The sequence below is a fragment of the Schistocerca cancellata genome, chromosome 2 (assembly GCF_023864275.1).
Source record: "Schistocerca cancellata isolate TAMUIC-IGC-003103 chromosome 2, iqSchCanc2.1, whole genome shotgun sequence".
In the NCBI taxonomy this organism is placed as follows: domain Eukaryota; kingdom Metazoa; phylum Arthropoda; class Insecta; order Orthoptera; family Acrididae; genus Schistocerca; species Schistocerca cancellata.
In genome coordinates this window covers 12,896,337-12,919,529 of record NC_064627.1, presented here as the reverse complement: position 1 = coordinate 12,919,529, position 23,193 = coordinate 12,896,337, and the positions used below count along the sequence as shown (strand labels likewise).

The 23,193-nt window shown below is 44.2% G+C and overlaps 1 protein-coding gene across 1 annotated transcript in view; it reads left to right on the top strand.

Annotated features, from left to right (window-relative positions):
- LOC126163200 (trypsin-7-like) overlaps positions 1 to 15,424 on the top strand; it is an 89,466-nt gene extending 74,042 nt beyond the window's left edge. The window contains exons 2-3 of the mRNA XM_049920154.1: positions 5,264 to 5,557; positions 13,573 to 15,424. Of these exons, the coding sequence (XP_049776111.1) occupies positions 5,264 to 5,557; positions 13,573 to 13,938 (660 nt within the window). The 3' untranslated portion in view covers positions 13,939 to 15,424. The remainder of the gene's footprint in view (positions 1 to 5,263; positions 5,558 to 13,572) is intronic.
- Positions 15,425 to 23,193: the final 7,769 nt, after the last annotated feature.

Here is a 23,193-nt window from a genome sequence, read left to right as displayed (position 1 = left end):
CCATAATATTACACGCAACTGAGGAAGACAGGACTATAAAAGTTGAAGATGTCAGTTTCAAAATATTTAGTAGGAACGGTATTGGAAATCCATTCCTTGTTGGCAAGGATAGCATCCCTCACAGGATATTATGCCTAAGGCGTTCAGTCGTTCTTCTTTCATGATGTTTCGCAGGAACGTTTTAATTCTCGTGAGCATCGAAAAGCATCGCTCAGCTTCTAACGGTCTCATGGTCTCATGGCTCTAAGCACTATAGGACTTAACTTCTGAGGTCATCAGTCCCATAGACTTAGAACTACTTAAACCTAACTAACCTAAGGACCTCACACACATCCATGCCCGAGGCAGGATTCGAACCTGCGACCGTAGCAGCCGCGTGGTTCCGGACTCAAGCGCCTAGAACCGCTCGGCCACAGCGGCCGGCTTCTAATGTCGAGATAGGCGTCGTCATTAGCAGATTCAAAACTTTTAACAGTCTCGTCGAATGTCCCACAAGGTTCATCCTCTAAAATCAGCGAAAGGAACGGAACTGTGCCAGAAACTGCTCCCAACTCAAGCTAACGTAGAAGACTAATTTCTTTTTTCCTCAAATGTGTATGTGTCTATAATTTCAAGGTATTTGTGTGGAAAATTTGTGGTGTATTTGTCAAACTGATTTACATCAAATAAGTTGGCTGAATGAGGTGTCCAGTAATTTTATTTCAGAAAGGATGGCATCCTACATTTCCAATGTAGCTCTTTTTATATACCCATCAAAAATCCGTGGCTTCTTGCCAGGGATTGTTTCGTCATTTTCGAAACTAATGTAGTTAAGAATCGAGTCAATGTCATCTCTGATGTTTCGCATTAACACTTCAAAGTTCTGGATGTCTTGTTTTGCTTTCGTCGGTCCCGTTATTTTCTTCTGAAGGTGATTAAAAAGTACGTCTGCATGAGGAATTATCTTTTAGAATAATGATAGCCAGAAAATGAATTCTTGCAGTATTTGTTTGTATGAAGCAGCTTTTTCAATAGTAGAACATAGTTTTATGCTTTCTCTTGTTTCAGTGACTTCCATAACAGCAATAGAATCTTCCCCACTTTCAAAAACATCTTTTACCACTTCAGAATGGTAATTCCGTCTCGCGAATAACGCTATGCAACACTATGGATCTTTGTGGCGAGTAAAGAAAGAACGAAGAAATACCTGAAAATCTTTGTGGCGAGTAAAGAAAGAACGAAGAAATACCTGAAAGATGTGCAAAAAATATGTGAGTTTTACGATTAACAAAGGCTGCAGTAGATATAATAAGGTTGAACTGATGCACATAACAATGGATGCAGCTTTCATTTGGGTATTTGTCTTTAATTAGTTTCTGATTCCCATTCGACTTGCCACTCGTAACGTTTGCACCGTCGTAACTCTGAGCTATTAGTTTTGCTCGGTCATCGCCAATTAATGGTTCATTTTCTTTCAGAATACTCTCAGCTATAGTATGAACATTCTAACTTCCTGGATTAACAAAGTTCCAAAATCTTTCAACACCTTTCCCTCAACAATATAACGCAAAACAATAACCATCTGAAATCGGCAAGTCGCATCTGTGGTTTCATCCGCGATGTTTGCAACATAATCGGCACGTTTTATCTCTTTACGAACTTCATCATGGTACACTTCCAACACGCATTGCAGTAGTTCTTTCTGAACAGTCTTAGAAATGCCTTTGAACATTGATGCTTGGCTGAGATGAACATGAATATCTTTATCCTGTTTCGCACTGAAGTGAATTAGCTCACGGAAAACCCCCTTCTTTTAAGAGGCATCAGATTCATCGTGGCCCCTGAGAGCCAGTTCCAAAGCACCACAGAACTAAATACAGTTTTCAATTAAATTCAATTTGTATCTATTTTTTCTACACGTTTGTTGATAAAAGCAAAGCTATTGTTGTAATGTATGAAAGTGAATATGTAAACAAAACAATTGAATTTTTCAGTAACAATAATACAGTAGAAATTCAGTCTTATCCCGCTCTTAAGATACAGAATAAACTTAAAAATATGATGAAAACAGTGATTTCCTCTTAAATGCAAAAGATATACATGAATGCACTGTTATGAACCCTTATACACCACGTCTACGAGCACAACCTAAGACCCATAAAGTCAACTGTCCCATACGTCTAATTGTTAATTCTCGGAGCAGCCCAACTTATAAAATCAACAAGAAACTGAATGAGATCCTTAGAAACACATTCAAATTTGAAGAGACATACTCAGTAAAGAACAGTTATGAACTTATTAATTGCCTAAAGGACATTCAGATTCCTGATACTGCTAGGTTTGCATCACTTGACATCACAAACCTCTACACAAGCATACCGGTCAAAGAAAGAATAGAAATAATTAAAAACAATTTACTTAAACATAAAAATTTGGCATTACCAGAAATATATGAATTCATTGATATAGTAACACTCGTACTATCACACAACTATTTTTCTTTTAATAACAAAATGTACCAGCAGAAAGAGGGCCTGGCTATGGGTTCTGACATTTTCATCAATAACTTAGAATGTAAATTTTTTAAAGAAAACCCCCAGATAGTAAACAAAATAATTTATTACAAAAGGTATGTTGATGATATAATAATCTTATTTGATGGCACAGCAGAAGAAATTGATAACGTTACAAAAGAAATGAATAAAATGCATCAGAACATCATCTTCACTGTAGAACACCAAACAGAAGTAGGTTTAAATTTTCTGGCTCCAACAACAAACACAAATTTCAAATGTACAGGAAACCAACATACACAGATGACACAATTAATAAATCATCCTGCCACCCAGATAAACATAAGATGGCTACATACAGAGAAATGCTAAACAGAATGCACAAAATACCACTAGAACGAGCTGACCAAATAGAAGAACTAAACACCATCAAAGCAATTGCTTACAATAATGGTTACAATCCAAAATTAAGAGATGAAATAAACTCTAAGATAAATCCCCACATAACCAAATACAATAACAAAACAGCATTAAAGAATACCACAACAAAGCCAAAAGAAAAATATATAAGCTTGCCATTTGTAGGAAAACTGTCATATAAAATAGCAAACCTGTTCTGAGGAACAGATATCAGAATCAGCTATTATACAAATAACAAAATAAAGGACAAAGCTATCCATAACATTAAAAATAATATCAAATCGTACAATCAATCAGGAATATACAAACTTAACTGCAACTCAAGTCCAAAAACATACATAGGCCAAACAGGGAGAAACTTCAACATACAGTTTCGAGAACACATGGATACTCTTCGTTTAAAAAATTTAAATAGATCCACATTTGTCCAACATGTAGCAGAAGAAGAACATCAAGTAACAGACATATCCCATAATCTACAAGTTCTCCACCTAGCCAACAAGGGAAAAAGAATGAACCTCGTAGAAGAAATCGAAATTTATTCACACAAACATGCACCCCCTTCTGACATACTTAACGACCAAACAGAGTTACCAAACCGAATATTTCTGAAAAACTTCTACACTCTACTTATGAAACAACTTACTAAGCACAATCAAGAAATAACATAATTTAATATAAACCCAACAAATGCATGTAATAATATACAACATAAAAATCTTAATTCTATCTTTGTTATATTGTAAAAGTATGAATTACTGCTTTGTATAAATGTGTTATGTTAGTTTATTATCTTCAATACTGCCTAAGTAACTTCCGTAAAATATAACTCTGTCCATAGATAAACTGCTTGTATGTGAACAAAAACTGTCAGTCGACAAGATGGCGGATAACGCAGTGGGCCTGTGTAAAATACGTGACGAAAAGTGTTTGTGTTGTTACAAAAAAGAAGAAAAAACAAGAAGAGGAGAATGAAGGTAAAATGAACAACTGATAGTGTGTAACTTTAAACTCGCGAAAATGAAGTAAACGATTGGAATAGTTGCTTTTGCACAGGCCAGCTGCAGCATCCAAACTGCTGCCGAGGTTGTACCACTGTAGAAACTGAAGATACATGTAATTTGCCAGCTGAAGATGGGTGCAAACCCGAAATGCATATTGGCATAAATAAAACGCATTAAAAAAGTGGCTGGTCGCTGTATTTTTATAGTAAAATGGTACAGCGTTGTTTGAAAAATAGATGCTCAACGGGTGGTGAATACGTTAGTTTTCTTGTGTTCCTATAGCTCTGCTGTTGTGAAATATACCAATTTTGAAATAATGCCTCTTAGTTTGAAATCTAAGGGCATAATTATATTCAAATTGTGTATAACTATTTATAGCGATAATTAGATTTGTCATTTCTTTTTCGATTTAATTAAGCATTAATTTGAGTTTTGGAATGCTTTAGCATTAACTTGCAGAAAGATAAGAGAACTGGGTTACAAGAAGTTTGCACCCCGATGTATTCTAACACGATCGGTAGATGGCAGGTCGTGCTTCTATAGTTCTGCAATTCGTACAGATTTCTCTGTCTTTCTGGTGCCACGACACGGCGGCACTACCTCAGAAGCCGCCCTCGGTAGAGATATCGTTGGCAAATCGTTTCAGCGGTTTAGTCGCGAAGCGTAACAGAGTTACTTTCGCATCTGCAGTACTAATAGGGATTTAGGGCTAACCCTCATTCACACGAGGGAAACACTGACGGCGAATTGATTGCGCGGAAAAGTGTCGCAGATCTCTGCTCCTTAGTGTAGAGATACGGGTGAGCTGTTCTTTAATTTACAGCACGCAATACGTTTATCCAGAACTTTAGTACTTCGATGCACTGTAATAATACGCCAAATAAGCGAAAGGCAACCACTCGAGCGTAGCGGATCGATTCGTGGAGCCCAGATACGCGTAAACAGAGAGCAGCACTCGCACTAGCTTTCAGCACTGGCCCCTTCTCTAGCAAAAGTAGAGACATTCCCACACAGACGCAGGAACAGAGAACCACACCGACTGTGGACGCCTTTGCCTCATTCGAGATATTGCTCCTAGCGGGAATGTGCTTTATTGTTTGCGATAATAGCTAGAGTGGCTAATTTAATTGCCGTTTTGAAGTGGGGTTTTCCCAGCTCGTGGAAATTGATAAGTGTGGAGAGGCGGAGGCGCCGATAAGTGTGGAGAGGCGGAGGCGGCGGCGGCGGCGGAGCGCGGCAGAGATGCGGGGTCCGTGGTGCGTGCTGCTGTGCTGCTGCTGGCTGTGGCTGCCGGCCGCGGGCGGGGGCGGGGGCGGGGGCGGCGGGGGCCGCGTGCTGGCCGGCGAGCCGGTCGACATCTCCGAGTTCCCGTGGCAGGTGTCTGTGGAGTACGTGGGCGCGCACCGCTGCGGCGGCTCCGTCGTCAGCGCCGGCTGGGTCATGACGAACGCGTGGTGCGTCGTGGGCGGCGAGCCCATGTACTACCTGCTGCGCGTCGGCACGTCGACCCGAGGCAGCGGCGGAGACACCTACAACGCCAGCCGGCTGCTGTGGCACGAGGACTTCGACAACGCCATCTCCGACAAAGACATCGGCTTCTTCGAGGTCTCGGTTGCCATCTCGTTCGATGACAACGTTCAGGTACTACGTTCACAAATACTCAAAGTGAACTCGTCTTATAAAAGCAGACAGCGCTTCCGGACTCGGTTTCCTCTCCGCAGCGGAGATTAAAACTGTATACTGCACTGGGTCTCGAACTGGCAGGAACCTTTGCCTTTGGAGGGGCAAATGCTGTACCGACTTTCTTTCTTTCTTTCTTTTTTCTTTGTCCGTAACGGTTGCTCCCTTCCCTCGATCCCGTCATCGGTTCTTCGTAACAGCTTTCACCGGCGTGGCTCTGGTGGCTTCCGTATAATTTCGTGTCCTAGGTGAAATACTTTGCTACTTTCGAGAGTGAAATTGAAATTCCCATTTCTCTCCGACGACGTTCTATCCGTTTTCTTCCCTGGGAAACTAAACGTTTCTTCTAACTGAGAATAGTCGAATTGAACAAAACATATATTTTAGAAGAAATACAGTGCCATTCATTTGACATTTTTATCGGCTGATTCTTCCGAATTTCTTTCTAAATGGACTATAACATCATTTTCCTGAAGTTTTACAATTATAGCATTCGTTACATTACGATAAAAAAATAGGTAGACTATGCGCGTGTACTTAAAAGACGTCTCTGAGGAGTCACTTTATTAGATGAAACTTATTGCCTTGTAGAAACTGTAGTTCGCTTTCTTTGAAAATAAAACCTTCCTTTTTTACTTTTTCTAACGCATTAAAACATTACTTTCCAAAATTCTTAAAAGAAAACATTACTTGCAGTGTGAAAAAACCGAAATAAAAGAAAATACACACCAACGCGTAAAACTAATCTGATTGTTAAACTTCCCTCTCTATTCCAGCCTTGTAATTAGATAATTGGCATATTTCTCTTTGTACTTTTTTTATTGGAATTTCTGTCTCTCTCTCTCTCTCTCTCTCTCTCTCTCTCTGTGTGTGTGTGTGTGTGTGTGTGTGTGTGTGTGTGTGTGTGTGTGTGTGTGTGTGTGTGCGTGTGCGCGCGTGCGTGTTGACTTACAAGCCGAGGCTATGAGCGCGTTGCTTACACATTTTAAAAGAAACGAATATGGCTAAAATGACCAAACTATGAGAAGGAAACCTATAAAACTCCACTCAGTCACTCACTGCGACCTCACTCGCATTGCCCAACACGATCTCTTTATCTCACAGATCTCAATACGACGCGGAAGGGTGAAGGTGCTATAGATGGCATGCAGACAGGAGTGCAACCACAGAAGACATAGAAGAAAGGCACAGGGAAATGTGACTGGCTGACCACTTACAAAGAACGTGCCTGAGTCAGTCACCCTGTTAACACATTAAGACCGTAGCCCTAAAATTCTTGAAAACAAGTTGGACATGTCACGAATCCTTAAAACTCTAAACACATTCTTTAGAAAGTCAGGTGTGTCGGCAATTCTGCCACTGCCCTCTGGTCCGAAAATAAAACACAGACTAGTTAGACGTGTCGCACAGCCAGGCAGCTTGTCGCCCGCCACTCGCCTCTCTCTCTCTACCTGAGCAGCGTGGCTCGGCATCGCTACGCGGCCCTCAGGCTGCTGCATCTGCCCTGCTAGCTAGCAAAGAGCCTCCTCTTTCGCCAGCCGGTGTAGTTGGAGGACTGTGTCCTGGATATTGTGGACTACTCTGTCTGCTGGGTGCGAGAGTTGCAGGCAGTGACGGGCACGCACAGAATCGGAATACACGAGTACTTCAGCACCTGACTCGCGTCCAATCTGCTCCACATACCATTGTGCATCGAAGACCGTGAAATCTTGGGCAGTTGGACCTCGAGGACACGATCGGGGAAAATAACAGAGCAACCGACGGAGTCCCACCTGTTTCGACACATCCGTAAAGACGGCTACAGAGTTGTGGTCATAAACTAATGTATTAAAAACATATACAGGAGTGTAATCCCTCCTGTACTACACCACATCTAAATTTACTCTGAAGCTGAGCAATAACCGTGGTGGTAGGCCTTAAAATCCTGGATTTGGGAAGGTATGTGTTCCACACCAAGTGACTCTAGCGCATGTTGCATGCGGGTCCCAGATGGCGTTATTGCTTGCGCACGATTGGAGAAAAGTTGTGCCGAAGGTGGACGAGCAACAATACGGTATGTAGCTGAATTCAGAGCTGTGAGGAGGTTACATGTGTGATGCACCACGTGGAGCTGCCACCAGATGGTGAGTAGCACCACCAGATGGTTAGTACAAGTTCCCCAGCCTCAGCACAGAGACTGGGTGCGAGGCTGGTCCAGTAAAGCGCACACGGCCAGCCTAGTCCACTAACGGTAGGTAAGGAGACGCCGCTGATACGCACACTGTGCACCCGTGGCCTAGCCACGAACGCACGAGAGCGCTATAAAACTGGAGCACATGGGCCCTGTCTGCTCCCCACCTGTGGCTGAGGCACATCGAGATATTCACTGCCTTTCACGTATATCAGGTGTGGTAAGCATGACAGTTTCGAGTCAAACATGAGACCCAGAAACCTCACTTAGTCTTTAAAATGTAGAATCGTATCCCTCATATGCAAGTCTGGTGAAAATACGACGAGAACTATTAAAATGCACACACAGACGCTTACCTGTACAGAACTGAAAATTCATCTTTGCAGCCCACTCCTCTAGCCCGTCCATTGTAAGTTGTAAGTGATGGCTCACTGTTGCAACACTGGAGGAGCAACAGAAATCAAAAATCGTCCACAAATAAGGAGCAGTGTATGGGAATCCTTACGGTAGACGAGATATTATTTATGGTTATGACAAAGTGAGTAATACCTAAAACTCTGCCCTAAGGGACACCATTCTCTGTCCTCCTCTAATCGATCTGACAGCCCGTCACCAACTTGGGACCTAAAAAACCGGTTAGACATGAAGACTGCACGAAGATGGGGAGGTAGCCACGAAAGCCCCACTGGTCCAGTTGCATGAAAAAGCTGTGTCTCCAAGTAGTGTCGTACACCTCACTGACACCAGAGAATATGCTGATACAGTAACGTTTACGAAGGAAAGCCTAGGAATAAGTGTCTTCAGCTAGGTCGGGTGGACTGAAATCTCCGGAATCTACAGTGAGTACGGCTATGGAGTTGCCAGGTCTCTAACAACCAGACCAAACGACAGTTAACCATTCACTCCAAGGTCTCTTGCAGACAGCTCGCTAAGGCGACGCTCCAGTAACTACTGGGACATATGCAGTCCTTTGCTGGTGTGAGGAGAGGTATCAAAATTACCTCTCTCCACAAGTTGGGGAAGAGACTTATCTGCCATGTCAAATTGAAACAAAAAATGGTTCAAATGGCTCTGAGCACTATGGAACTTAATTTCTGAGGTCATCAGTCCCCTAGAACTTAGAACTACTTAAACCTAACTAACGTAAGGACATCACAGACGTCCATGCCCGAGGCAGGATTCAAACCTGCGACCGTAGCCGTCGCGCGGTTGCAGACTGTAGCGCCTAGAACCGCTCGGCCACCCTGGCCGGCAAAATTGAAACATTCGAGGAGGATTTCCTTTGGCACTGCTGGCAAATGTCGAAACGTGTAGTACCAGATTTGGTCGTGACTGAGTGCAGTATCATGACTCTCAGATGGCGACGATTCCAGGTCCCACATGGAGAAAGGATAGTTATCAGACTCAGATTTTTTCTATCTAAAGTCTTGCACCTGTATACAGTCGCACGGTATTGTCGAAACGCCGGATCCTGCGTGGCGTTAGAAGTACTCTTTGCAAAAAGCTCTGTCGTCGTCTGAAAGATGTTTCCAGGTATTGTTCGGAGACGGCCCTGTTTCAGCCTGCTGCTATTGATAAACGACTGTGTATCAGAAATCTTCGTGACGGCTTCCCATACTTTTGTAGAACATGTGTAATGGTGGGTGCAGTCTGGGATTACTGCGCATGGCCTTTGCTAGCTGTCCCGAATTATATGTCATGCCTCGGCTCTTGCAAGACGAGAAGCTGTGAGGTTTTCTGCTACTGGACGGTAGTTAACCGAGATAGAACCGCACCCCTGACCAGCATTGCCGAGTGGCGCTCACCAGTCCGACAACACACGGGTTGCCTCCTCAGATGAGCCGAGGACTTTTTGACGGACGCGTCAGCGACGCGACGGATCACTCGTGAGATGTGGCCCACCTACTCCTGGCTGAACAGCGTCCACTGAGCCCTGCCTTTCCGTAACTTCTCCGTACAGTAGGTGGATGCGGAGTAATGAAGGTCATCAATGACTTGCTACTGAGCAGAGTCTACGAGGGCTGGAGAGCAGAAGGAGAGGTCGGCGGCTGACAATGACCTCGTAGCAGCACAAAAACTGGTGGCAGTAACTGTGCTGAGACGTCGTGAGGTTCTCCAAAACTGGAGCGGGAAGGCGAGTAGAGGGCGAGCCCCACAAAACATGACGGGCACTGACGCTTCCCGGTACGAGAAATGATCGACGGAATCGCCGTAAAAGAGCCTCAGAGTCTGTTTATTGCATCTCGTGCAGGTACATACAGGGAGCAAACACTGGTCGTCTGGCAGACACGAATTCCGGTGGCAACTGCTCGCAGGTCAGTAGCCGAGGGGAAACCGGGTCAGTGGTGCGCATCACTGACAAACAAAGCGACCCCTTCGCTCGCCCCAGCCAGGTCATCCTTGTGATAGAGCACTTAGCCCCATAGTACAGCTGCCTGAGACACTTTTGGTATCCTGCAAACAGAAGCACAGAGGGTATTGCTTATTAGGAGTTTCAGTTCGTCAACATGTTCCACTATAGGATGGGAGCCATCTATCAGGTGGGCAGCACTTTCTGCTGGGCAGTGGGTGGAGGCTTAGTCCGACATCGATGTCCGTCACCTGTCCAGAAGATTCGAGAGAAACATCAGATTTGACGATGCGGACACTGCTGGACCGTGTACTTACCGCGTCCGTCAACGAGCGTTTTTTCTCCTGGCTCAGCCGCTGCAGTGGTGGCGGCAGTGCCGGGTGGTGATCTTTAGAGGGGCAGCAAGTTGTGCGGCGTCAGCAGCCGGCTCCACCTGACAGGACGGATGCGCTTCGCCGTTTTTATCTGCCGGATCTTCCGTTCTTCGGTGGCCGATGTGGCCGACAGCGCAGCAGACACAGACACGGTCTGGAGTGGCGGACCGACCCACTCCGTCACGGCCAGGCGCAGCCACGCCTGCTCTCTTCTTCTTCTTCCTCCGTTAGAATGCAGTACGAGCCGGTTACCGCTCGTCCCACTGTGTTGAGGCGCGCTGCTTCACCCGGGGTAAGTAGTGTAGTCGGTGTAGTACACCACTTGCAAGTTTCCGTTTGCAGAGAGACCACGTGTGAACTCGCTGCTGCGTTCCGATGAAAGGACACGGCAATACCGACAGCAGCGTCGATGGGAACTGCCCGCTCTGCGAGTTCCGCCTGCCAGCTGCGTTCAGCCTTCGCCGCTAAACTACTGCAGGCTGCGACTCGCATCACTTTCTATTTAGTCAACCGGGGGTTGCCGAAGCAAATTTTTGTCGGAGGCAACAGAGGAATTCGACAGGCCAGAAATCCGACAACTCAAATAAAACTTCCGTATATTGGTAAGAAAAAATAGAATATGAGGCAGCGTCCTAGAAGTTAATTACGACTTACCCACACATAGTTGATCAGGCTAGTCTGAAACATCTTATTGCAGGGCAAGACAAAAGAAATAAGTAACTGAAACACAAACGAGCGTTTTGATAACTCGTTCAGCCTCTCATCAATGTGAGATCCGTAAAACTAATAGTCACGAGAATTGAACAGACTGAAGTCGAGGCACGGACATTACCGAGTGCTATTACTTAAGAATTGAGATGCAAAGCGTCGTATTCCTACGAATTTAACCGAGCGAGGTAGCGCAGTGGTTATCACACTGGACTCGCATTCGGGAGGACGAAGGTTCAAACCCGCGTCCGGCCGTCCAGATTAAGGTTTCGTGTGATTTCCCAAAATCGCTTCGGGCAAATGCCGGGATGGTTCCTTTGAAAGGACACGTCCGACTTCCTTCCCCATCCTTCCCTAAACCGGTGGGACAGATGACCTCGCTGTTAGCCCCCGCCCCCGCTCCCCACAAATTAGCCCACCGACCAATCTACGACTTTCGCGACCGAAATATTCGTGGATACTTTGCAGTGAGCTCCACGGATGCACTGACAAAAGTGACCATACCCACAGACTTGCGGACTCCGGCAACAGCTGCGCTACTGAAGATCGCGGACCGAACCCACCCGACATCTGCAGCCGCCTCAGGACGAGAGGGCCCTTGCCGTCAGTTCCGCTGCCGGGGGAAGTGCGCCTCACCGTGCCCACGGCCGACCTGAACAGCGTCAGCTGCGGCCACTGAGGCCCGGTCTCACGGTTCGGAGCGGCCGGGGGGGGGGGGGGGAAAGGACCGGGCAGACGTGGCAAGTAGAGGTGGGGGATCCGCTCTTCAACTAATTCATAGAGTTGAATCTTTCAAAGGAGTGAACAATCAGTGATTCAGAAAAAAAGAACAGTAGCTCCAAACGTTTCCCACGGCAGAGAGAGAGAGACAGAGAGAGAGAGATAGAGAGACGGAGCATATCAGCAGCGCCTCTGCTGGTCACAGCACAGTGCACGCCACACAACACAGCCAGCGCCGGCCTCTGCCCTGCTTCTACCTTGGCTGCCTGCATTGTGCAGTGCCCCATTGGATTTTGTGTTTCACATATGCCGTGCCGTTTCTGTGCGTCGTCTGCCGCATGCAGTGTCTGGCGCAGCTTAACTTCGCATCGCACTCTGTCGGCGATCGTTTCAGTCGCCCGTCCTGCCCTCTGGGCAGTTGATGCGAGCAACAGGACAGAGAGCCACCTAGCGGATAACATAGGAACTACTTGCAACAACCTGCTCGCAAGGGAACGGACGATTTGTCTCGGAGCGGGTGAGTTCACCGCTCCCCCCACCCTCGGAACTCGCCCGCTCAACGCTCACCCCACTGTTCTCGACTCTAGCCAGAGCGTTGAGCAAAGCAACGCAGGTGTCACTCTGGTCTCTGCGGTCTCAGCTCACGCAGTAATACAGCTCGCGGCTCGACCTGCTCGACTCAGTGCTTCTGCATCGGAGTTCGTCCCTACTGGATATTGTTCTTCGTAGTAATACTGCTATGTATATTACATTATTATGTTATGTATACATCATTTGTTTTTATTTTATTTTTATTTGTTTAAACTGATCAGATTAGGTTCGTGACGACTCCTCTTACTATAGGATTTTTATTAGGGACACTCGAATTTACACTTTAATTACGAGCGAACCGATAAACGTATCGCAAAATGTGATACACCAATATTTTCCTTGTTTTATTCTGCGTAAGGCTATATGCAGCACTTTCGTTTTACAGTCAAATTTATATATTTTTTTCTTATTCTGGTACGGATTTTGCGATTTTAGGCGTCTTCGGAAGGAAACGTTCACTTTAAAAATATATGGCTTGTGATGTATTTGTATGAGGTTAATGAAATTTTAATACATTATAGCCAAATATATTGTTAATGTAAATCTCAAGTTACAACATTTTCTGATCACCCAAAAAACCGCGATAGTGCAAAATAAATCAATAATCAAAAACTTTGTCATATCGTGGAAATTCTTACTCATTATCTGTGTTACTTTAAAATAGGATCAAATAAGATCAAAATACAGGTATAGTACTGGAATAAACCAAGTTTAAAGGGCAATGTGCCTTCCATTTATTTTCTATTGTAAATGAGTGGTGAGTCATGAGAAAGAGCTAATTCATTTCAGGGAGTGAACAGTTCTGATCCGATCTCTGAAAAGAACAGTTTTGCCCATCTCTAGTGGCAAGACGTTGCGAGTATCAGCTCGGCGAGCCAGTAACCGAACGGGTCCTGCAGTCCGCTGTAAACTCAGCACAAACTTCACTTAACACACTGCGGATTTCCGTCGGGTTTTTGCCGCGCAAAGTTTCAATCTTCACGGTCCATTTCCACGTCTCGCCAGTGTTATGTTAGAGTACAGGTGCTCGACTACACCTCGCTGTCGCTGCGTGTGCCGGCAGCCCGTGGCGCTGGCGGAGGAGGAGCCGGCGGCGGGCAGCCAGGTGACGGTGTCGGGCTGGGGCAGCGTGGACGCGGGCCAGGGCTACCCGGTGCAGCTGCACGCCGCCAACACGACCGTGCTGGACCGCGACGCGTGCAACGCCACGTTCGAGGGCCAGCTCATCACCGACGACAAGATCTGCACGGCCGGGCCCGACGGCGGGCTCGACTACTGCAACGGCGACTACGGCGGGCCGCTGGTCGCCAACGGCACGCAGTACGGCGTCGTATCCTGGGGCTACGGCTGCTACTTCCCGCAGTACCCGGGCGTCTACACCAACGTCGCCTCGCTGCGCTCCTGGATCAACGAGACCGTCGGCGTCTAGCCCCTTCTCCTCTTCTCGCCCTTCCGCGTTCACAAATTTACCTCGCGTTTCCAGGCGCGTGCACGTGCGCGGATGACGGCGAGTACAGTTTACGACGTATTCGTTCGACTGTATCTAAATGTTTCACTCTACTTTTTTAATAAAATTCTTCCGCCGGTGAACACTCGTAGCGAAATAAAAGAAGCGCAGCATTTTGCCTCAGACTGCAGAACTGACCTATATGCGATATATATTTATCGAGAGGGCGCAGCCACTGTGGAGTCTGCGAGTGGCACAGTTAGAGTAGCTTCTCTGAGAAACGAAAAGAAGATGTATATCGCGTGTGACCACATTAGCAATAAACTACTGTAATATGTGTCTCATTTTAAATCCGTCTGTATAATTTTCGTTACTTAATTAATGGGTAAATTGTAGCAAATTCTGCAGTCTGGAAGTTATTTTAATATCTACAATTCACGCTAGTGAAGTAAATCATTTAGTGTTACGTTCTTACTCGACACCAGAGATGAGGGACTTACCAAAACAGTAACTCACTAAATTTCGTCGAGTACCTCTCCTAATCGAGAAGGGCTTTTATCGTACTATAGTTTTTCTGGACCAATATTTTTAAACGCGGAGAATTCGGCAAACAAACGCACTTGTCGGTTGTTGTTTACAGGAAGGTTTGCGTCATATTCAGTGTTACATAAAAACGAGTAAGTGGATCCTCGGAAATTCGAAATAAAAAATTTTGTAATCAGAGGATACTGATATATCCACAAATTAATGCTTACAACGCCTACCACGTTTAAATAGATACGTTAACGTCATTTAATTCTTATTTCTGTAAAATGCAACACTCGCCAAAATGCTGCTTATAATGCAGAATTGTCTACCATACACTAAAGTATAACTGTTTCGAATTATGAAACGAGTTTTGCCTTTATAATATATGTAATGAACTGTAATTTAAAGAGTAAATAATTTCACGTTTCTGTAAACTTTCATCACTTCCGAGAACCAAGAACATATAGCAGCAAGTAATATCCACAGATTCAACAGTGTCACACACAAGTGTCATCTAGTACGCGAGAAGAAAATGTTAATAAAGCCTTAAAAACAAAGACACTAAGACCACGGCAGTAACAATGTGAAACGAGCAGAGAATGCCGCATTTAAATTCCACAGCTGGATACTCACACAGTGACTCTACGTGGGTAACTTCGTCATGTCGATGTAGACGTTTTTCGACACGGGCTCAGCTGGAAGTAAACTGCGTTGTGCTCGTGCACTAGTGAGTTCTACTGACTTTTTACTTTGGTTGACGTTTTTTCGAGTTCACACAAGCAATATCACGGTAAGTAGAAGAGAGGCAGCGATATAAGTAGTGCTAGGCATTTACGTGTGAATGATAAATCCCTTCCCTCGAATATTTCCCTCCTTCATACCTCCTCTGGGTTAGCGCAGATGACGTGCCACTCATCTCATTTGTACTAAAACTACAGTACACCCGAGGTGCAGTATGTCCACCACACTGCAGTCTCCTATAGTAGTTGTCCCCTGCACAGATAACAGCACATAGGCTGTCGATACGTTACGTTAAGGCTCTTCAACTCTTAGCGAGGACTAATATTGCACAAATAATTGAACTTCCAATTAGTTTGTTTATATGGGATGCCACTCGCTTTTTATATTGCATAATTATATTCCGCATTGATCTGTCCTCCGAGACTGCCAAACCTCCTTTAATATTACAGCCGAGCCGGCCGCGGTGGTCTAGCGGTTCTAGGCGCTCAGTCCGGAACCGCGCGACCGCTACGGTCGCAGGTTCGAATCCTGCCTCGGCCATGGATGTGTGTGATGTCCTTAGGTTAGTTAGGTTTAAGTAGTTTTAAGTTCTAGGGGACTGATGACCACAGATGTTAAGTCCCATAGTGCTCAGAGCCATTTGAACCATTACAGCCGAACCACTTCGCACGCCATCCAAGTTAGGTGCGATACGAAGATCCCCGAAATGCTTCGTCTACCTTTTCGTTTAGCAACTGTTTACTATTCTGCTGGTAATCAACACTTTTGAAATAATGGAATGATGGTCTGCTATTGAGACATGCAGGTAAATTCACTGTTTAGTTTTTCTAATATTAATAACAGAAGCTTATGGCTTTGCTGCTCTACTTCCGAATGCAGCAGCCAATCACGGAGAAGCCCCACAATTTGGACGGTCTTCCTCGTGACAGCCGTACCGCACAAACCACCTGCCGCCCGCTCAGCTGCCCTAAGCAGCGCGTCCAGCGGCTGAACGTGACGGCGGTACAGCCACAAGCATTGCTGCGTATCCCCCTCCTTCTGAGATTCCAAAAAACTGGGATTTTCTCGCAGACAAAAATCGATTTTGCAAATAAGTAAATTTTGTGTAAATTTTTCAGTTATCATTTCTCAAGAGCCACACCATTCCACTATAATTTTGATTCGTTGTTGTTTTCCAGAAGTTGAATCCACTTTACGTTTTTCAACTCTCAATTTATTAATTAATTTATACAATCGTAGACTTAATTATTTTGTGATTAGGAAAAAGTAATTGTTACCCTCAATAAACTCATGTATCACCTTATATCTCAAAGTCATTTATCTTTAATTACACATTCTGTACTAATTACATTATTATTTAAATAGTAAAAATTTTCAAAATCCTTATTCTGCCCCTTACGCTGGTAGTCTTTTGTTACAATCTATCATTTTTGCCAGAATGCTCTATAGCGATCCACTATCTCCCAGGCAAGTTTCAGTTAAATAATTTTATACTGCTATTAAGTTACTATCGGCGCATTGCCGTCCATTAAATTCCAGAAAATATTTCTCGTGAAGAATTTACAGTTATTCACTTTGGCACATTGCCGCTTTAAGTTGACAATTATTTGCCATAAGAAGTTACACTGTTATACAACTATTCGATGAACGCTTTTTTCTCACTACTATATCGCCACCATGCCGTTCTACACTTGTTTATATTTGATGCTTCATAAAGCAAACATGGAAACAAGGAAAACAAACACAAGTACTATACATTTCACAAACATGTGGAGACGGAAAAACGTTACACTCACACATTTTACCAGAACATACGCAAGAAGTCCAGTAACAGCAACCCATATTGATAATTCTGTTGTCCGTGATGTGGTCTTGTGCTGTGAAACTACAAACTTTCACTACTGGTGTTGAGTTCAACAACAGACAGCAGTCTGCCATCTCCATCCTCAATGCAAAAATCCAGTACTGTTCCATGTAACAATGCAAAGTGACTTAAATTAATTTCCTAAAAAGTTTATACAGATTTTAAATAACATATTTTCATGCATTATTACAATATAAATACACAATACGTAATCTTTTGTTTTGATTTTGACAGCTTGTAAACAATGCTACTGTTTATATCCTACCACGACAGTCGTTATCATTGTCTTTGTTTCGATCAAAGCTGTCAGAATTGTTTACATACAACTGGAGCATAGCATTCTTAAGAGCTCAGTGCTTGCACGCACCATCTGTTACTACTGACCAGCTTGTGTAATGACTCCCGCTGCTATCCTGTGTCAGCTGCTACGGTCTTTAAATCTTACATAAGGACATTTACAATTGCGATTTACAGATACATTCTTGCTTCAAGCATAATGCACAAACACTCATTTACCAAATCGTTGCTTCATTCTACTATTCCTTCTATATTTGAGTGTCACTGTTGCGACAGACCGTACTACGAAAAAAACCGTTCATCACAAGAATAAGCCTGTTGTGAACAAACACAAATGCGATTGAATACTAGTATTCAATGAACTGTGGGTGAGGCCCGATCAACAGGGACTTACATGCTTTGAGCAAAAATAATAGTGCATTGAGAAAGGGTAGTTTCTAGCCGAAATCTAGATCTGCGTAATAAAATTTAAAACGGACGACTGATTGCTGCAATCTGTAATTTACAAGTCAATATAATAGTCGCTGAGTGCAACCGCTTTCCGAATGGAAGGCAACCTGATGAAATAACTGAATAATAAACATTGTTGAGAGAAAATCCGCGCTCGATGGGCATGCGTCATTTGTTTTTCTTGTGAGTGGTACCAGTGTGTCTTAGGAAGAGAAACGTAATCATCTTATAAGCGATCGGATATTAAAAATACGATCGCCACGACCATGATACTGTCACCCTGCATAAAAGGCGGTCTTTGTTCCACAAGCAGCCACAAGTATTGCTAGCGAGATCTCTGTTAAAAACTACACATGCTTCTTGAGTCGCGGTATGGCATTATGGCACTGCTTCCGATTGAAGTCGTCTTCCACACAGATACTCCGTCACACAAATACCGTGACACTGAATGTAGACAATGATCGTGGGGCATGTATTAACAGACCGGAAGGCTGGGTACGTATCGCCAGTGGTGCAAGCCCATAACAAAATAGCATTTCTCACCGAATTTAGAAAGTGATACGGCTAAGGAACGTGGTTTTAAGTTGAAATTTGCAACTCTCTCATGCCACTGCTGGACATTTCCCACACTAACAAACAGCATTTGTAACACATTCTATCACGATTCCATGAAGAAAGTGTAACAGAGGTTCTCTGATATATCCACTGGGCTATAGATGAGCGAGGATGATGACTGACTGAGCATGAGCACATACAGTAGATGTTGCTCTATGTGAGGAATCACGCTAGATTGAAGACGTAATTCTATCTCTGATTTGGAAACAAGTTTCTCCATTCAACCACCTATTTGCATAGGTTCCTATGGAGATGTCTTTTAATGACTACAGGCACTGGTGAATCATATTCATGACACTCTCATATGTCGAAACGAGTCACCTTTTCAAACCTGTCTGCTAAGGGCTCCAGACAGCAAAACTTCAGCGTGGTTTTAGACTGTCCCTCTGCATCTTGTAACTGGTCCTCAATCTCCACCCTGCCACCCCCCCCCCTCCCTCCTCCCCATGCAGGATTTCCAAGTGACTGTTTCAATTAAGGTCAGAACTAAGCTATATTTACCAACATCTGCAGCCTGTGGAGACAATGGGTGAGCTGAGTTAATGCAACAGGATCGTGTTTTGACCACTCAGTGGAAATGGGGACACGTTGAGATAGCTCCACCAAGTGTATACAGTGTGTAAGGCCAGTGGCAAATGATACTTTCTCCTGCAACGTGAGGTAGCAGAAACGATAGTATGAGCAGTTACAGTGGTGTTTTTTTAATCAGGAAATTAATGAAGACTCCGCATCATACAGGAACTGGAAGAATGATGAGGATTTTGAAATTGCATTGTAGTACTTTTCCAAACTGCAAATAGGTGTATGAAACGTCCCCTTAGAACAATTTATACACGACTGTGCTTAACCTGACACACAATATTATTTAGCGCAACGCAATCTGACTTTCAAAAATCCCTACAAAAGAATGGCCCTGACTAATATTAACCTATACCTTTCACAAATCACTTACCTCACAAAAATCTTCGTTACTGGAACTACTGCAATACAGCGAGCGCCACTACTGCCAGCTAAATAAAAGATTCAAACTACTGAAGGCACTAACTACTGATAGGGATAGTTAGCAAATGAAAGATTTTAATAGAGAACAAACACTGTATTTACCTTAATATCATCAAAAGTCATAATATATGTAATTTCAAAACTCCGCCATTTCCTTCCACTGCTGGCGGCTCACCTCTAACTGTGCAACGCTACGCGCTGTTCACATCCAGCTGCCGCTGCCTAACACTACAATGGCAGACAACAATGCAAACTAGCCACAGGCTGCACACAGCACAGCCAGTGATTTTCATACAGAGCGCTACGTAACGTTGCCAATAAGAAAATATAAACAGCCTACTTACAGGTGTTGCAGTCTAAAGGAGACTGGCACACCTCAGGGTGCATTCACGTCTGTATCCCAAACATTCTCTCTATCCTCGTTGTTCGGTACCATCCAATGGAGAAGAGCTACAAACTATAAATACTTGGCTAACGTCACCCAGCAGAGAACTCGATAAGGTATTACTGCGTTCCTCTCTTCAGATAAAAGCGTCTGCTTGCCGACATTGAGTGTATGTGGCGATCCTATCAAATACACAGGTATTGGTCATTTGGAGCAGATGGGCAGTGACCATAGATCAGTGTAAAGTTTCATAGCCCGTGCTGTAGGAGAACCACAGCCCACAGTCTATCATTCTCAAGAGAGGATCCCTGTGTTGTTTGTTCATATGCAGTTTGAAACATTGGTTTTCTATTGTAACACGTCCAAAGAGTATATGACTACTGCTTTGTACCTCTCCATACATTTTCTCTTTCCACCACGACTTTGAAGTCTGTGTCAGGTGCTAAACCGACATTAACACATTTCGATCCATTGGCTCTCACAGGAAGTTCGGTATCACATGGTGTAAACTATACTACGCCTACAACACACAGGATGCTTGATAGAAAAGACAGACATGGCGTTTCTTATTGACAAAAATGTGGAGGACATCACAACATATGGAAACTGGAAGAGTTTGTGGCATTGGGGAGCACTTCCAAACAACTGCCCGAAGGTGATGAGCTCTACATTTAATCTCATCTTTCGCAATGACAGGGTAGCAGATGGTTAGGTGTTCCATTTCTAAGAGACCACGAGCACTGATTACTCATACCTCAGCATTGTACACAATCACTGTTTAGGTACTCTGGAAAGTGTTGCTCCCAACACTCTCTCCCTCTCAAACAAGTGGTGTCAGTCAATCATTATATGGTAATCAATACCCTACCAGTAGGCGGATGGGATGGACAAGACACTGTCAATATGGGACAATGTACTGTAATAAGCATCACAGTTGACAATGCGATCACTTTTAGCAATTTTACTAATTTTTCCACGATTTCAACGCCAACCAATGATACGGCAGCAAGCTTCCCAATTTCTGTATCGTCCCTAAACCAATCCTCCACCACTTTGCATGTACCATATACTAGTTTCCAAATGAAGATATGATGACTGTAGATGACTGTGCCCGCATCTCGTGGTCGTGCGGTAGCGTTCTCGCTTCCCACGCCCGGGTTCCCGGGTTCGATTCCCGGCGGGGTCAGGGATTTTCTCTGCCTCGTGATGGCTGGGTGTTGTGTGCTGTCCTTAGGTTAGTTAGGTTTAAGTAGTTCTAAGTTCTAGGGGACTTATGACCACAGCAGTTGAGTCCCATAGTGCTCAGAGCCATTTGAACCATAGATGACTGTGCAGTACATCCAGTCATGGTTAGTTCAGGAACATATAAACCAAAGTATACCAAACAGCGTCCTGTACCGATGCAGTTAGACTATTTTAATATTTCTAGCACTTTGAGCATAGTACGTAACTTACGATTATGACTGCCTATCTTCCCCTATGTGGGTGGGAGTCGCAGAGCATTTTCATAAGATGAAGTTGGAGACTGAAAGATCTCCTCACATTGTCTTTGAACAAGCTTCTCTGCAACACTGTTATCAATTTAATTTGCAGCTGGCCGGAAGTGAGAGGGTACTGTACCCACTACATTCCACATCTTGTGAAGTAACAGAGCGAGGTGAGTCCATAACTCTATTCAGCAAAGACTGTTCCATACCTATCTTACTCATGTCACACATCAAAACACACAAGACCTCTCTAGATGTGTGCAAGTCGAGAAGGTTAGCACTTCTTATCTGTGCATAGTAGATAAGAGATTGTTGTGATGATGTAACAGACAGTTAAGAAGACACGTGTGGTTTATTCATGAATGAGCTCCAGAGGGTCGGAGTTTGAAGCACTTTGCCGGCCGGAGTGGCCGAGCGGTTAAGGGCGCTACAGTCTGGAACCGCACGACCGCTACGGTCGCAGGTTCGAATCCTGCCTCGGGCATGGATGTGTGTGATGTCCTTAGGTTAGTTAGGTTTAAGTAGTTCTAAGTTCTAGGGGACTTATGACCACAGCAGTTGAGTCCCATAATGCTCAGAGCCATTTGAACCATTTTTTTGAAGCACTTTACGTAAATCAACTGTGTTATCAGTTCTAAAGTAGTGTTCTTGTGTCTGGGATCAGTACCAAGAAGGTATCACAAGAGAGAAATGATCGTAGAACTCAAACACACGCAAGTCTAAGGCTACAAGGATCTGCACTTAAACACATTGTAATGTTAAAGCCACGTGGTTTCCAAAATATTAGTCATGCAAAGTCCAATGCTCTTAATACTCTAATGCAGCACATATATCTTAAACATCTGACATACACTCACCCCTCAAGTTTCTTCATCCCACTCACTATGGTGACAAACTTAAGATGATGAAAGTATTTCCTTCTACACCAAAGAAAGACATAGATTCATTGTGGTACATGCACAATATAGCTTTCCGAGATGAATAGCGCCTACTGTTCACACGCAGTTGTGGTTCAGAAATTATGCTATGCTCGCATCAGTCCTGTAACATGATCGTCGGCAGCGGTAAGTGCCACAGACAGGCGCACAGCGGCGGTGACATTGCAAGCCGTGCTCCACTAACAGGACAACTGATAAGTAAATGTATACACAGGGTTTGAAGTAACTCAGACACCTGTCGCTAACTTAGAATCACTGAAGTTATGGAACTGAAGACTCGATCTTCATGCAAGAAATGGAGTACTTTGCATACATCTTCGTTCTTCTGGAGGAGGGTGTTGAAATAAGTTTTCCATCGATTGACATGATTCATCTCGCATGCATGGGAAGTCCTCTGCTGACTGCGGTACACAAACAATTGCTGTTAAGGACTGCAGGTAGATGGCGCTCTAAGTAACACACAGAATATGCAGTTTTATACGACTTGATCGCAAGTTATGCCGCCCAACTGATGCACCCGAAGAGAACTACGCAAACAATGATTATATGCATGATAAATGACCTGCAGCAACATCTCCCTCTCTCTAGAACGTATCGTCACTCTACCATTGATTCACACCTCGTTACAATCCCTCTCAACTGATCACTCCACGTACTTTCTATCATCCTTTAACGCAGATCCATGTCAATTGAGAGGCGTGTGGTTCTCTTTTCCAGTAAAGCATCAAAGACAGCAGTCACCTTGCATGTATCACTATTACCTCAACAGACATACAGTAGAATGTTGTTAAAAAACAGTGCAGCAACTGTTCTGTAAGGTATTTGTTAGCTCACATCACATGGTTGTGATTGGTGGAGAGCACAGACAACCACATTGTAACTACTATTTATTAGGGTTCAAAGCCTAAACGTCTTCCACAGGATCAAATA